General features: G+C 55.3%; 1 protein-coding gene across 3 annotated transcripts in view; it reads right to left on the bottom strand.

Annotated features, from left to right (window-relative positions):
* Positions 1–900: 900 nt before the first annotated feature.
* soga1 (suppressor of glucose, autophagy associated 1) overlaps positions 901–14,475 on the bottom strand; it is a 35,274-nt gene continuing 21,699 nt past the window's right edge. The window contains exons 4-14 of one of the 3 annotated variants that reach the window (XM_035522283.1): positions 12,844–12,906; positions 11,133–12,413; positions 9,554–9,685; positions 7,455–7,592; positions 6,914–7,144; positions 6,606–6,752; positions 6,350–6,520; positions 3,640–3,900; positions 2,817–2,881; positions 1,269–2,730; positions 901–1,154 (exon numbers count right to left, since the gene is read on the bottom strand). In XM_035522283.1, the coding sequence (XP_035378176.1) occupies positions 1,005–1,154; positions 1,269–2,730; positions 2,817–2,881; positions 3,640–3,900; positions 6,350–6,520; positions 6,606–6,752; positions 6,914–7,144; positions 7,455–7,592; positions 9,554–9,685; positions 11,133–12,413; positions 12,844–12,906 (4,101 nt within the window). In that variant the 3' untranslated portion in view covers positions 901–1,004. Of the gene's footprint in view, positions 1,155–1,268; positions 2,731–2,816; positions 2,882–3,639; positions 3,901–6,349; positions 6,521–6,605; positions 6,753–6,913; positions 7,145–7,454; positions 7,593–9,553; positions 9,689–11,132; positions 12,414–12,843; positions 12,907–14,475 lie in introns of all 3 variants that reach the window. The other 2 variants (XM_035522281.1, XM_035522282.1) reach the window with 2 other exon arrangements.

Below are 14,475 nucleotides of genomic sequence, written 5' to 3'. Positions count from 1 at the left end.
AGGTTCATCTTCTGCCTGGGATACAGACGGCAGGTAGTCCCACATCGATGCTCAGCTGGTAGAACAGCTGTGTGGTAAACTGAACTTAATGAGCGGTGAGATTCTAGCGTCTGAGCCAGTGGAGTTGGAGTCTGAGATTACAGGGAGGAAAATTAGAAGTAGATGTTTGTTGTAGGCCTTTTAAAAACAAAAATAAAAATAAAAAAGAGTAGAACTGCGGGAACTTGAGTCTAGGTTCGATTCAAGCAGATTCACCCACAGACAAACACCACCTGGTCTGAGCAGAATTCTACTCCTGTGTTTTCCAATCAATAATTCAGACTGTTAACTAGGAATCACAAATGAAATATATGGAATGTATCCTTCTGCTGGTCATAGTGATTCTGATGAGGTGATGGTGATTACCAGTAGTTTTCTCCCTGTGTATGTAGCAAGGCCTGTGACCTGATCTGGGATCAACTGTCTCCTGACAGTGACTATCCCAATTCATTAGGACATAACAAGCAAAGCCTGATCCCAGAGTGAAAGCTGAGAAGTTTGATACCCCTGAACTCCTTAGGTCCCGAGTGACATCTTGTGCGGCGCTTCTGTCCGAAATCCGGTCATCTAAGGCGGTAGAGTCGTGCTGTCCTAGCAGGCTGTCCTAGCAGGCCGGCTACGGAGCGGCGACCACGGACGGGTTCGCCAGCCACGTGAGACAACAGAGCAGCTGCGCGGGAGGTTTGTCTGGCAGCCCCTACCTTGGCATCAAGAGTGTGCTGGTTGCGTCAACCTCTGGCTGCCGGACCGTACAGGAATTCTACAGCGCCTCGTGTGAAAGCGTTGCCTCATGTGTGAAAGCGTTGCGGTGTGTGTGCGCATGTGTGAGGTGTGTTTGAGTGTGTGCAAGCTTAGTGTGTGGCAGTGCATTTGTGTGGCAGTGTGCGTGAGACAGTGCGTCAGTGTGTGTGTGTGTGTGTGTGTGTGTGTGTGTGTCGTAAAGCACTGGTGGAAAACCACACCCATCACTCGTTACTGGCATCCGATCTCTCCTCGGTTGCTGCTGCGGACTCTTGTAGGCGGTGCCTGCACTGGCTGTGGGTGTGTCGGAGGGGGGTGCGGGACGAGCGAGCGAAGCATGATGGGATGGATTGTGAGTTGCAGTCACAAGAGTCCTGAGAAGAAAGGCAAAGACTTACATTAATAGCGAAAACATTTTAAAATAAACCTGATCAGGGATCAGATGTGAAGTGGGAATGTCACTGGTTGGGAGGTGGTATACCGCTCACCTCTAGGCTACTGGCGCTGGTACTGATGGTGCTAGACTCCTTGGCGCCTTCGTCCCGTTGCGTCTGCCTCATGAACCTCTTGTTGACGATCTTTGTGATGCTGTCCGTGCCAATCAGCGCCCCAGACAGGCACTCGGGCTTGGGCTCGTCCACGGCCGTGTTCTTCTCTCCCTGCACCGCCGCGGCAGGCCCGCACACGTTGCGCAGGAACTCGTGGACGATGCCATACTTGTGCACGGCGACGTCGCCGAGGACGACGCCGCTGCTGGGGCATGAGGGCTTTCCCGCCGGCTGGCGGCCCGGGCAGGAGTCGCCCTTCCACAGGGCCTCGGCGGCGCCTGTGTGCTCCACCACGCTGAAGAGGCTGGACAGGCCGTCGTTAAGTCCGCTGAGCACGGGGCTGTCGCGCGTGGTGGTGGAGCGTGCCCACGCCGAGCCGCCCGGCGCGCCGGCGCGGTTGGGCAGGCCCCAGACGCCGCGCTCCCTGGAGGACGCCGCCATCGCCGCGTCCAGCTTGGAGGACGATGCGGAGACCCGGCGCACCAGCTTGGGCGAGCCGTACTTGGGCGAGCAGCAGGGCCTGTCGATGCGCCCGGGCACCTTCTCCAGTGACGAGGAGATCTGGCGTGAGCGCGCCGACACCAGCGAGGGCGCCGGCCGTGGCGACCACGCCTTGGCGTGGAGCCCCGCCCCCCGGGGGGCGGGGCCATCCGTCTGCAGGCCCACGCTGACGAACTGCGCCGTCTGCGTCCCCGCGCTGGCCACGCCCGCCGTCTGGCTGCCTGCATCTTTGCTGCATTTCCTCTCCAGGGAGCTGGAGCGGATGGCTTGACGCACGCAGTTGGTCATCTCCTTCATGTCGTCGCTCAGGTTGCCCGAGATCTCCAGGCCGTGGAAAGGCGCGGGGCCTCCCGCCCGGCCCCCCAGGAGGGCGCAGGGCTGCCGCGACAGCGAGCCGAGCCACTGCTCGTACGAGGACGGGGCCGGCGCCGCGGGCGGCAGCGAGGCGGGATCTGAGGCGGCTGCTGCCCGTCTCGCCGCCTCCTCCTCCTCCTCCTCCTCCTCCTCCTCCGGGGGCCTCCGCTCCGTGCCCGTTCTCGTCTCCATCCTCCTCACGGCCGGGGGGCTGTAGTAGATCCGGATGCCCGTCTTGTCCGGCGCGGTGTAACTCCTCTGCACTTGCTCCACCCTGAGCTCCAGCTCCGGGAAGCTGCCACGGGTGGAGGTGGCAGGGCAGTCCCAGGTCTTAAAGGGCTCCGCCTTCTCCAGACACGCCCACTCGCTGCTCAGATACTTCCAGTTCTTCTGGTTAAGGTCACTCAGGTCCGTGCGGGTCGGCAGGCCCGTGTGGTCGCCAAACTGGTGCTTCCCAGATTTCCTGTCTGCCGTTCCATGACCCGGAGGAAGAGGTGGCGTGTCCAGTAGACCCTCAAACTCGGACAGAGATGAAACTGACTTGGTCCTGCACAGAACAAAAACACATTTAAAAATCCTGCTTCCACAATGATCATAGGAGCTTTACAAAACCTTTATTGGAATTAATTTTACCTCTGCAAAGCCGATTCGTTCGTAGTTGCTTCTGTGCAAACCTCCTTTTCTTGGTCTTGGAAAGACTGAAAAAGCAAATACACTTAGTGTGAACGCAGTCTTGAGCAGTTCGAGTTAGAGTAACAGGCTTCTGTCATCGCTCCCTGATGGGACTCTCGCTACCGACAGAGCGGATTTCCGCAGGAGCAGTAGGAGGTCAGCCAAAAGCCGCTCATTCTCTCCGTGGAGGGAACGAGTGTGTGTGTGCATCATCACAATCTAAACACGAGACGACCAACTTAAACGGACGCTTTTTAACGCAAGCAAGCCCGTGATATTTTGTCTCCACAGTCTGGCGGATGGCAAGAGCCACTATATTTAAAGTGAACTGCATAATTGGCCAGATTTAGGCCCGTCTTTTCTTCTGGGCAGACGCGCTGACCGCAGCACGGACAGACGACGTTCCAGCCCGACCGCAGCCGCGGATAAGCGCCGAAACAGCACGGTGCGCGCGCGCGTGCGTGTGGAGTCTCTGGAAATGTCCGAGGATAATGTCATATCCGGCCATTCTGAGGGTGCAGACATGGAGTCCAGAGGGGAAGTGCGTGAACAATAAAAAGCAAAGGGTAAAAGAGACAACGTAGCAGAAGATACCATAACAACGGGACCAGGCCAAAAATGCCGGGCAGGACTTTTGAGAGCTGAAACGTAAGAGGAGTAATTTAAAGACAGAGGACAGAATGGAAAACAGGATAAAACGGTTGTTAACCTTCAAAGAGATCCCAATCAACCCATATGAGTCATACCCCCCCATGTGACCGCCGACCCCAGCGTGACCTCTGACCTGTGCGCCCTTGCTCTGGCCGTCGCGGAGCCTCTGCTCCCATTGGCTCCTCTCCTGATTGAAGTGCTCCAGGAGCTCCAGCTTCTCCTGTCCCCAGTTCCTCTTGCTGATCTGCAGCTGCTTGGTCAGGTCCATCACGGCGGCGTACGAGTCCGCCAGCAAGTGCTGGTGCTCCTCGCGCTCCCTCTTCAGCGCCCCCTTCGGGTCCGGAGGGTCCTTGTCGCCTCCTGCCACAGGGGTCTTCGTAGTCTTCCCCTCCAGCTGGAGCAAGTAGAGAAGAAGAGAAGGAGGATGGGATGTCTTGCTCAAGGAATTCAAGTTCTTTGCTGGCAGAAGCCATGTGCTCTTAAACTGTGGACACGTTCCCGCTTTTTTGTTAGTCTATTTATTTGTTCGCTGTTGGTTTTTTTTGGTTTTTTTACATATCAAAAGCAAAAGTATGGGCACATCTGCTCAAGGTGATCAGAACCTGACCTGCCCTTGACTGGGTAAAAGAATTAACCCTGCACCGCCATTTGTAATGTAGAGTAATTAAGAATCAACAGATAATAAGAAAGCTCAACAGCTGCTGTGCGTGAGGTTGTACGAGCCCCCGCTCGTTACAACTCACGGCCTTCTGGGAGGCCCACCACATGCCACATGTACCAGCATGCACACTGTTCAAGGCCCTAATGGCACAGCGTTGGCAAGCCAGCCGACAGTGATGTGAGGGTGATGGTGTTGCCCTGTTTCCCCTCTTTCTAACGGGCCTCGCTGCGGATGATGTGATGAGGTGTTTGTGATCTGCTGCGTTTAACCAATTCCCAGCCTCTCCTTTGGAATGTTTCACTCTGAGCCTTCTGGGTAAGTGCCGGGTGCCTGGGTGGAGCCACGGGACGGTGATGGCGCTTGGCACCCGCGCTCGCATGGATGATGGGCGCACGGTATAGTGTATTCTGAGTGTACCGAGCGGTTTTCTCCCGTTCACCTGACTGTGTTTCCGATCTTGTTTTGCTCTCGACTGTTCTTTGCATGTTATTTGCTTGTGATTAACCCTGGCTTCTTCTTACTGGATTTGACCCTTGCATGCGCACTGCCCGCTGATCTGGATAGTCCTGCTCTTATTATCCCCAAACCTCTTTCAACGTCTGAATTTGTCCACCTCGTTCCAACCTGCTGTATCACTGGCGCGATATATAATCTGGATTTAATATTTTTGGTTCTTAGCACCCAGGAGGCCACAGAAGGCCAGACCCCTCCTCCACCGTCTGGGTTAATTACGTCCAGTGCTGGAAAACGGAACAAAACATGCGTGGAGGGTCTGGAGGTAGCCCTCACACCCGGGGGTCTCTTACATCGGTTTTCATGGTGGAACTCTATTCACCGCTGAGCACTCAGATACCATGTGCACACTGAATAATTACGTATTGTGTATACAACTTGTCTTTTTCTAGTTCGCCGTGCAACAGCCTGTGTGCACTGGAGCCAGAGGTGATTATCGTCAAGCTCCCGTTGTATTTTCCGTTAATCCGAGATGAAGCGTTTTACGCGTGGCGAGTAAGTGCTGGATATTTGCTGGACTACTTTCCCTTTGTCGTGAGCCATTCGCCAGCCTCGCGGCGTTAAAAGAAAGCAGCCTTTGCGCTTCCCCGTAATTTCTCCCACCTTTTTCTTTTGTTCCTGTCTGCCGTCGCTCGCCCCTCCCCCGCTCCAACCCCCCGGTCTCACAGAGCGCACGGCCGCCCAGCCGGGCGTCTGCTCCGCCATTAACGAGACGGAGTCGTTAAGGACGCGGTCACGAACGCGTCTCGCGGCTATAAGACGTAAAAGTCATATCTCGCCGCCGCCGATAAGCTCGTGAGCGCCCCGCCGCGATCGGCGCTCGCGGGTAGAAGACGGATGGCCCGCTCTCGTGCCTCGGGAGACGGTCAGCGCCTGGCCAGACTATTACGGTGCGTTCTAATAAACGGCAAAGGACTGAACTTGACCTGACGCTCGGCGGAATGTTTCGAGCGGCGGGGCGTTCCGCCTGTCTGACTCCAGTGGTCCGCGGTGGTGGGATACTTCTCAGGACGGATTGCTTTAATATTTCTAAGCACGGTCGATAACTACGGCCCTGGAGCAGAGCGCGTAGCCGCGTCCCATCAAGACTAAATGAATTGGATTATGACGCGTCGCAGATATGAATTAAGCGCGCTGCAGCCTGCTTGGCGGGAGAGAGGTATTGATTCTAAGGGCAGTATCTGCAGTTACATCTGCAAATAAGGCAGTTCACTTTCATGATTATGAGAGGTGACGTGTGAATGGCTGGTGGGGTGAAGCAGGTGAGTGAGTGAGTGGGGCTGTTCTTCATATGCTGATGCACATAGACGGAGAGTTTAGCATTTCGTCCCGTGAATGCATTAATCTTGGCTGGGTCTCAAGACCATAATAATAATAATATTAATAATAATAATAATAATCGGTTGTCTTCTGCTAGACCACCATTGCCGTGGAATTTTCATAAGGTACTGATGTTACATTGTGAAGTAATGCCACCACTAACATTGTTCTGTCTGAATATCCACAGAGGCTAGCGCTTGGTCTGTCGGAAGCGGTTAAAACTAGTCTTGGGTTTGTTCTTTTGCGTTCACTACAATCTTAAAGTCTTGAGCTATATGACGGTGTCAGTGCGATGACTGAAACGCTTAAAAACAGTAATGTGTGTACCTGTGTGGGCGGAGCATCTTACCTGAGCAATGAGGCTTTTGAGCTCGGTGCGCTCCACCTCCCAGGAGGCCTTGGCCCGGGCGAACTGCTGCGTCAGCTCTTGCGAGCTCTGCCGCTCCTCCCTCAGCTCGGCACTCAGATCCTGCAGCGCCGCCTTCAGGTCCGACAGGGTGGCGCTAAAGCCGCCGGACTGCTGGGTGGGAGGGGGAGGTCAGTCAGAGACCGGAGGGCCTTTCGGCGGGGCGAGGCCGGACCCCTGTCGGAGCGGGACGACTCACCTGGAGAAGGAGCTTCTCCGCGAGGCTGTGCTCTTTGACGGGGGAGGCGAACGGCCGCTCCTCGGCGGCCGCCGCCTTGTTGTCTCCGTGGCGTGGGGAGCGGCCGTCTTCCTCCAGGAGCAGGCGGAGGTCCTTGACGCTGTTGACCTGGTGAGGCAATGTGTGGTGTTGGGCTAGGCAAAATGGGTCAAAAACGAGACACAAGAGACGCGCGTTGCGTTCCGCACACTCGAGAGCGAGGACGCGCGACGCGAAAGGAACTTCGCGTGGAGCCCCTCGGACATCGACTCCCCGGGGGGCCGGCTTACCTCCAGGATGTCCTCGCCCTCGGCGTCGAGCTTCTTCCCGAGCCTCCACTGCGTGAGGAGGCAGCGCAGTTTGAGGCTGGCCAGCAGCAGACCTTGCCTGACCTGCTGGGACTCCTGGACCAGGAGGTTCTTCTCCTGGCTCCACAACTTCTGCTGCAGCCGTGTCTGCAGGCTCACGCTCTGCAACTGGAAGTCCCGCCGCACCAGTGCCTTCTGGTGCTCGTCCTGCAGCTGCCGAGAGCGGGGCGGGGCGGGGATAGAGAGAGAGAAGAGCTGTGCTAGGAAGTCTCGTGAGGTCAAGACCTCCGGCACATTTCCTGCGTACCCTTTTAAGTGCACCTGCGCTGTCTGCTGTCTAACATTTTTGAAGCTCGACATTCTTCACTCTCTGCATTTTTTCCTTGCTGGCCCGCCGAGAGCCGCCTTGCTGATGTCGCTGCTGGCACAAACCGCCGACCCCAGCCCTGCGTGCGCGCATGTGACGTGAGCTGACGTGCGCCATCTCACCTAGAGCGCGAGCATGTTCTCGCGTTCCCATTACCTGAGAGAGTTTCTGGGAACAGGTGCGCGTGTGCTCGCGGTGCGCTTGCCGCTCCAGTGCCATCTCCTCCTGCGCCTCCTCGGTTTCTCTCCTCGCCTTGCACAGCTGGGCCTGCAGCTCCCGGACCTGCTCGGACAGCTACAGCGGGACACGCGAACAGATGCTTAGCTCCCCAACACACGGCCGCGCGAGACGGCATCAAAACCAGCTTGAATGACGGGCACGCTCAAATACATCATTCTCAAAGGCAACCAGCAGGGTAATGTGTGTAATGAACGTGATGTGGCTGCCAACCACAGCCAAAAGTGGACCCCCCCCCCCCATCCCCATGTAATTTTAAGCATATGACTAAAGATCATGTCCACGAGACTGTATTCGTCTCTCCCTCATATAAATGTTATTTACCAGCCAGTGAAACTGGGTCTGACATTTGACAGGGACATGTGGGGATGTGTGTGTGGATGGTGGGTGAGGGAACTTTGGAATGCTTCCGGACATTTAACTGCAATACGAGTCTCCGAGTGAATAACACCTGCTTTCAGGGTTCTGGCTCTCTGATTGATGCGAGGTGTGGGGAGGTGGGCGGCATCTGTCCCCCAGTCGCTGCGATTCTTAAAAACACTCTGCCGACGGGCACTGAAATGACATGGCGTTCCACGGGGTGCAAGGAAAAGCAGCACTAGTACCGCGGGAGTCACAACGCGAGCACGGAGCAGTACGGTCTGTACGTCAGCGCGTTACACAGCTGCTGCTCGTGTGTTATGTCACGAGTGTCCAGGAAAGGCCACATGTCCCGTCCACCCAGCTAACCCAGCTTTGCTCCACCGCCCCAGACGTTACTAAGTCATTACCGCATCTAAATCTGGTCCGCTTTCGGAACGAAGGTTAATACCGTCAATATAGCGTGTAAGCAATAACTGACCTGGGGGGCCACGGTCATAAACGCTGGTGTGCAGTTAAGCTATGACCAGACAGACTGTCCTGGGGTTAAACGAAATACCCCGCGCGCTCTCCTCAGACACGGCCCCGGTTGCCGCGGGCTTGTTTTAATACCGCCCACGCAGGCGAGTCCACTAAACAGCTTGCCTTGTTGTATTTCTTGTGGCTCCCGTCACCATAGAGACCGCGCATCAAAAGGTCACGTCAATGAGAGGAACAGATCCTTCCTTCTTGCATTTTAGGGCCATGATGTCATTGGAACGGGACTTATGTGTCCTTGTGGGGTTGAGGGTATATGCTGGAATAAGCAACGCGATTACAGTCTCACACTGTCATCATTATCATCACTGAAAGTTAGTAGTATAATGCTAATGCTAACATCACCTCTGCCTTAATTCCAGGAAGAACTATTTACTGCGCCACTGAAGAGTTATGAAGAATTACTGGAAAGCCAATTTAACACAGTGCTATTTTAATCCCACTGCCGTTAATAACCGTACAGACCCAAAGCTGCGCCAACACTCAGATGATGTCATACGGCCATGTGAATCTTAAGATAGCTCGTGCTCCTAGTTTTAGAGTCACCCAGGACAGTAGCTGACTAATAAGAGCTCCAGCGATGTGAGGTCGTCCCATTATGCATAAGATAGCTGAGCAAATTAGCAGCCTAAAGGAACAGTCTGGGCCGAACCATGGCCTTCGGGGATGGGGACTCTAACTGGAAGTGGAGACAGGAGAGAATTACTGCCGCACTACAGGACACCGTACTGAGTCATCTCAGACAAGGAATGAACCAGAGCACCTGGCTGGACACTCGGACTTGCCTGGCTGTACACTCGGGACTGGGCTAAAGCCTAATCTATGACGCAACAATATTATTATAAAAAATAAACCAGTGTTTCTCTGTGTAATAATGTCTTTGTTTTGCACAACATTGTGGTAACAGTATTTCTAAAATGTGTTCAACCTACTTTCAGGTATCTTCTTTATAAAAGTATTCAACACAAAGAGTCACAAAGTGTTTTGTGATTGTGCCAATAAAAAATAAATTCATTAAAAAATAGGACTTTTATTTTGGAGCCAAATGCGGTTCGTGTCTGAGGGCTGTGGGTGTCTATGCAGCCTTTGTTTCCTGTGCGCGCGCGTGTCCGAGCACCCACCGGTGTGGCGCTGCTCTCCGCCGTCGGCGCCACCTGCTCCTTGTTGCTGTCGGGGTGTCTCTTGCTCTCCTCCTCTGCATTGCGCAGGTAGGCTTCGTGACCCTTGACCTCCGGCTGCTCCCTATTGTTTGGCTGCTGCATGCACGCATGGGCAAGTTAATGAAGGAAAGGAACATGGCCGAAACCCAAACAATAGAAGACGAGGAGGAGAGAAGGAGGAGGAGGAGAATGGAGCGGGGGGGGGGGGACGGGGGGGGGGTCAGGCAGTGGAATGCGGAACGGCCAATCGCGGGACAAGGAGGCGGGTGGGAGGGTCTTCGTGGAAAAAAGGGGAAAACGTGCTGGAAATCACCAAAAGTAAAAGGGCGACACCGACAAAATAGGAAACGAACGCACAAAAACAGAAAGAGGGGAAACGCACAATCACAAGACGATGAAAAGTATGTAAAGCAGAAAGAGTTTGGTCATAGTGACAGATGACAGGGTGGCCAACAGGACCAACAGGGCCATGGAGAGAGCCAGTAACGGCTGCTCGGGGGGGGGGGGTGTTGTCGTCAAAACAAGGAGGAGAGGAAGAGGAGACGGGGCGCAGACACGCACAGGTCATGGTGCCCATGCGGGGTGAAAAGAGGAGGAAAGAGGAAGGAAGGAGACAGCCGTCTGGATTGGGCTTTGAAGGTTTGGACCTCTAATGGAGTCTAGGACTAAACACAGCACAGCGTAATGGCCCTTTTGGGCCTATTTCAGTGGTACAGAGGTAGGCGTCCAGGATCCACTCTGCACCTTGCCGTGTTTAGGAGGCACTGAAATAGCTAGGGGTTGTCTAAAGGAGAGCGTCTTCTCGGATACTTGTGAAGAAAAGGGGAAAAAAAAAGCTTTGAGCCGTTTTCTACGCAGACAGGAAGGCTAATGGAATGGCTGCTAACATGCAGTGGTCAGGCAGCGGTAATACTTACGCCTGCTGAAGGAATTGGGCCAAATGTGTTTGAAGAGACCGAGCTTCAAAACGTCTCGCTCATCGCCTTTCTGAGGGTTAATTACTTTGGCTGCTGCGCGGAACGTAAGCATCGGAACGTCTGCTAGACTGGTAGCATCTTGTGCTGCTTACTTCAAAAGGCCAAAATATGTATATAACAACCATTTTGTTCACTGTAATATTTCACATTTAAATTTTACTTTAATTCTTTTGCAATTTCATTCATTTACATTAGATCGGTTTCCTTAAAATATTTGATTTGCTACAGAGACACACTGACCTATAACAGCAGTTTAAGAAGACATAAAATGGCTGTTTATTCAAACACTTCAAACAGATATTTGACCCAAGACTGGCAATGCTATACTAATGGTACTGTACTCCATTAGAGGCCAAATTCTATCCTCTCAGAGGTCTTACGGTGCAGTAATAACATGCATATTAGTTGGCAGGCCTTATCAAACAAGTATGTTTGGACAGGGCAGGGTTAGTAAAACCGGCGATGATTTAATAAGTAAAGCAAAAGAAAAATGAGGGAAAGCCAAATAAAAGCAAAGAGAGACTAGAAGCTGCAAGGCGGAGCTGATTTGGCAGGCTTCTCACCTTCTCTTGAGCTGTGATGTTGTTAAGCGGAGTATCTGCAGGGCAGGGGTCGGCCTGTGGCAAAGGTCCAGGTGACGCCCCCTCCACAGACTCGCTCGCTGGGGGCTCCCCCACGGCCTCCAGCCTCTGACAGAGTGCCTGCAGCTGGGTGTGGAGCGCCTGGAGCCTGGTGTGCAGAGCCTCTGCAAGGGGCCCCGGGCCCTTTTCCAGGAGCCCCGCGTCGGCAGGCTCTCCGGACGCGATCCTGCGGTAGACGGAGTCGGCGGAGGCGGCCAGGAGGCAGGCGGGGTCGGCGGCCGCAAGGAGGCGGATGGCCGAGGTAACGAGGCGCGCCTGTTCGCGGAGGGCCAAAAGGTCTTTGACGCCGAGAACGGCGCCGTCGCTCCCTGCGACCTTCCTGCCTTTCTCCTCCTGAGGCCGGTCCCCTTCGCCGCCCACGGGGCCCTCGCGGCGCTCCGGGCCGGGCACACACTCGGCCGAGTCGCCCGCCTCTGCGTCCGTCTCCATGGCGGGCCGGCCGGCGGCGTGGCCGGAGGCCAGGTCGCACCGCTGCAGGTTGGAGAGCAGGACGCGGTTCTCGTACTGGAGCTTCTTCACCTTGCCGCTCAGCTCGCCGATCTGCAGCCTGGCGGCAAGCAGCTCCTCCTGGGAGGCCTCGCTCAGGTCGGGCCCGCCTTCCTCGGAGGGCGACGCGCCGGGAGCGTCGGCGGGGGGGAGGATGGTGGAGGGCGAAAGGCACTCGATCTCCGCGTCGGGCGGGAGCTCCGACTTGTAGCGATTCAGCTCGTTCATCAGGAGCTTGTTCTGCTCCTCCATCTCCAGCAGCGAGCGCCTCAGCAGCTCCGCCTCTTCCTCCACGAACTGCAGGTGGCGCTGCAGCTCCATCGCGTTCTCGGCCGACGACGAGAGCAGCAGTTGCCCGGGGCCGCCTGCCGCTGCCAGACCCGCCGGCGTCTCCTGGATCTTCATGTCGTCCATTTCGGCGCGGAGGCCGCGGTTCTCCACCTCCAGCTCCACGATTCGGCGGCTCAGCAGGTTGGCTTCTTCCTCCACCAGTTTCAGGTGCACCCTGACCTCGGCCTCGCGGGTGTGGGGCGAGTCGGCCACTTCCTCCACGGTCAGAGAGGAGTCCACGTCGCCGTAGAGTGAGCGGTACTTGGCCAGCTCCTCCTTCATGGTCTCGTTGTCTTTCACAATCTTGGTGAGCTTCTTGCACATGAGGGCTGACTCCTCCTTGGCAAAGTGTAGCTGGCACTTCAGGTCTGAGCTGTCCTCCGGAGGCTGTCGGCAACGCAGGGACACACACCTCACCAACTGAGCCTTTGCTACACGTCAAACATCTCGTCTAATACATATAACAACTCTTCAACCCTCTAAGCTAAAACAGAGAGATGGACAGGAGACAACAGGGACAGAAATGAGATGAGAGGACCCCCCCCCCCCCCAACAGTTTTTACGGACAATTAGGTGCTTACACTGCTCAGGAGAATTGATTACACCAGTAAAATGTTATTTCACTGTAAAGAGTCTCAGTGGTTTTATCTTTTGTTTATTATCGTCTGCTTTTTTTCCCCTTTTTGTATAATAAATGTAAAATAAGGTCGCTCTTATTCTAGATCTACAGTCCTACAACAGCTTCAGCACGCTTCACTTTGTGTACAGTGGGAGAATCTGTGATAACGACAGAAGCGATTGCGCGCGTGCACTCTACCTGAGGCGATGTTTTCTTCTCGGGTTTGTTGTTTGGCCGCGCTCCCCTCTTCTTCAGAGAGTTCTGCCGAAGGAGCACAATTATTTAAAATCATTTAAAAGCCCTTACAGTGTAAGCGCCCCAGTCCTCCCAAGATGACCTGGCCGCCTCGAACGTCTGTCACCACGGCGACCAGGGTGCGGATGCACACTGGACTGAGCTTAAGAAATGTAAACAACAGGCAGGGCGGGCGCTTTTCCCCCCTGGTTGCTGTGATATGCTGTACCCTCATAGATCATAATCTGGGGAGTGAATCTGAAGGGAAGCGAAACACGCATTCAGCCTGGCATTGCGCAAACTGACGCCACGGTTACCATAGGAACCAGCGTTCTCCTCGTATTACAACACGCTGAGCGCGATTTGCCCTGTGGCGGCTCCGACAGCGCCGCGTTCCCTTTAGCGCTACGGTCCCGGGGGAAGCGGTCGGACGGGATTCGAAGCAGCGGACCCGCAGGCTGCAGAGCTGCACCGCATCCACTATCCGCCGCCGTGTTCTCGGTTTGCCAACAGCGTGCCGCGGCTCAGCCGTTGGAAGCGAAGCTTTAGGCAGCGCTAAGCTTCGCTATTAAAATCACTACGACGGATGGTAACAGAAGTTACCAACGCAGCGGCCTGTACCTGCTTGGTCCTCCGTGTCTCAGAGTCTTTCCGATAAGGAGGGCGGAAGCTAATGAGATTGTAGGGCGCTGAAGTTGTTACCCAGTCACCTCTAACACAGAGCATTAGCGCAGAAGCCACACCCCTCCTTGTTTCCCTCCCTGGTACGTCTCTGTCTTGCGCTCGCTGGGGTGTCCCCGGTCTGGATTGGACACACAGGCAGGTTTTGTTTGCTGGAGTGTCCTAACCCGAGCCCCTGCTACAAGTCCTACCCCTCTGCCGGGTTCCCACAACCAGACAGGCCTCCCTCTATGCCAGCTAAGGTCAACACACCCGCACCCAAACACACACACACACACACACACACACACACACACGCACAAAAAAAAAACACGTTGACGCCAGCATGCATGTCTCCAGTGACAGTGAAGACCGTGGTAGCGGCGTTCCTGCTGAACGTGGCGTCCCACTAGCTACACATCTTACGTTGGCCTCGTTTACTGGGCCATGCCTGCCTTAGCTCCGCGTTCCAATGGCGCCTCCGTCACGCTCCGCGAGGAGGCCTCCTTCGGCACCTGGAAATTCAATGAGCGCAGCGAAACCCGAGAGCAGGGAGGAAGACAAGGAGGAGGAGCACGAGGAGGGCCGGCCGGCCCTGCCCCGGGCTCGGCCTTGCGTCTCCCAGACGATGGCGGGCGCCTTCTTGCAGGAGGAGTTGGGCTTAACGGAGAGAAAACCTCGCGGCCGGAGGCGGTGTTGTCCGGAACCAAACTGCCCCGAGGAGGTGCAATGGGGGAAAGGATGGTCTCCTCTCCTCCCTCTGCTTCCACTACCTGATGATTTGGAGTAATTATGGAACCACGCCGTGTGTGGGTCTGCGTGCTCTTATCTGTGTGAGAGTGAGCATGAGATGAGACATGCTCCACAGCCCACACTCACCCGAGAACAAAACAGCTGCTGCAGAAACAGCTCCCGGCCGAGCCGCCCAGAGGCGAG

This window comes from Electrophorus electricus, chromosome 24, assembly GCF_013358815.1.
Source record: "Electrophorus electricus isolate fEleEle1 chromosome 24, fEleEle1.pri, whole genome shotgun sequence".
In the NCBI taxonomy this organism is placed as follows: domain Eukaryota; kingdom Metazoa; phylum Chordata; class Actinopteri; order Gymnotiformes; family Gymnotidae; genus Electrophorus; species Electrophorus electricus.
This window is presented reverse-complemented; position numbering and strand designations above follow the sequence as displayed.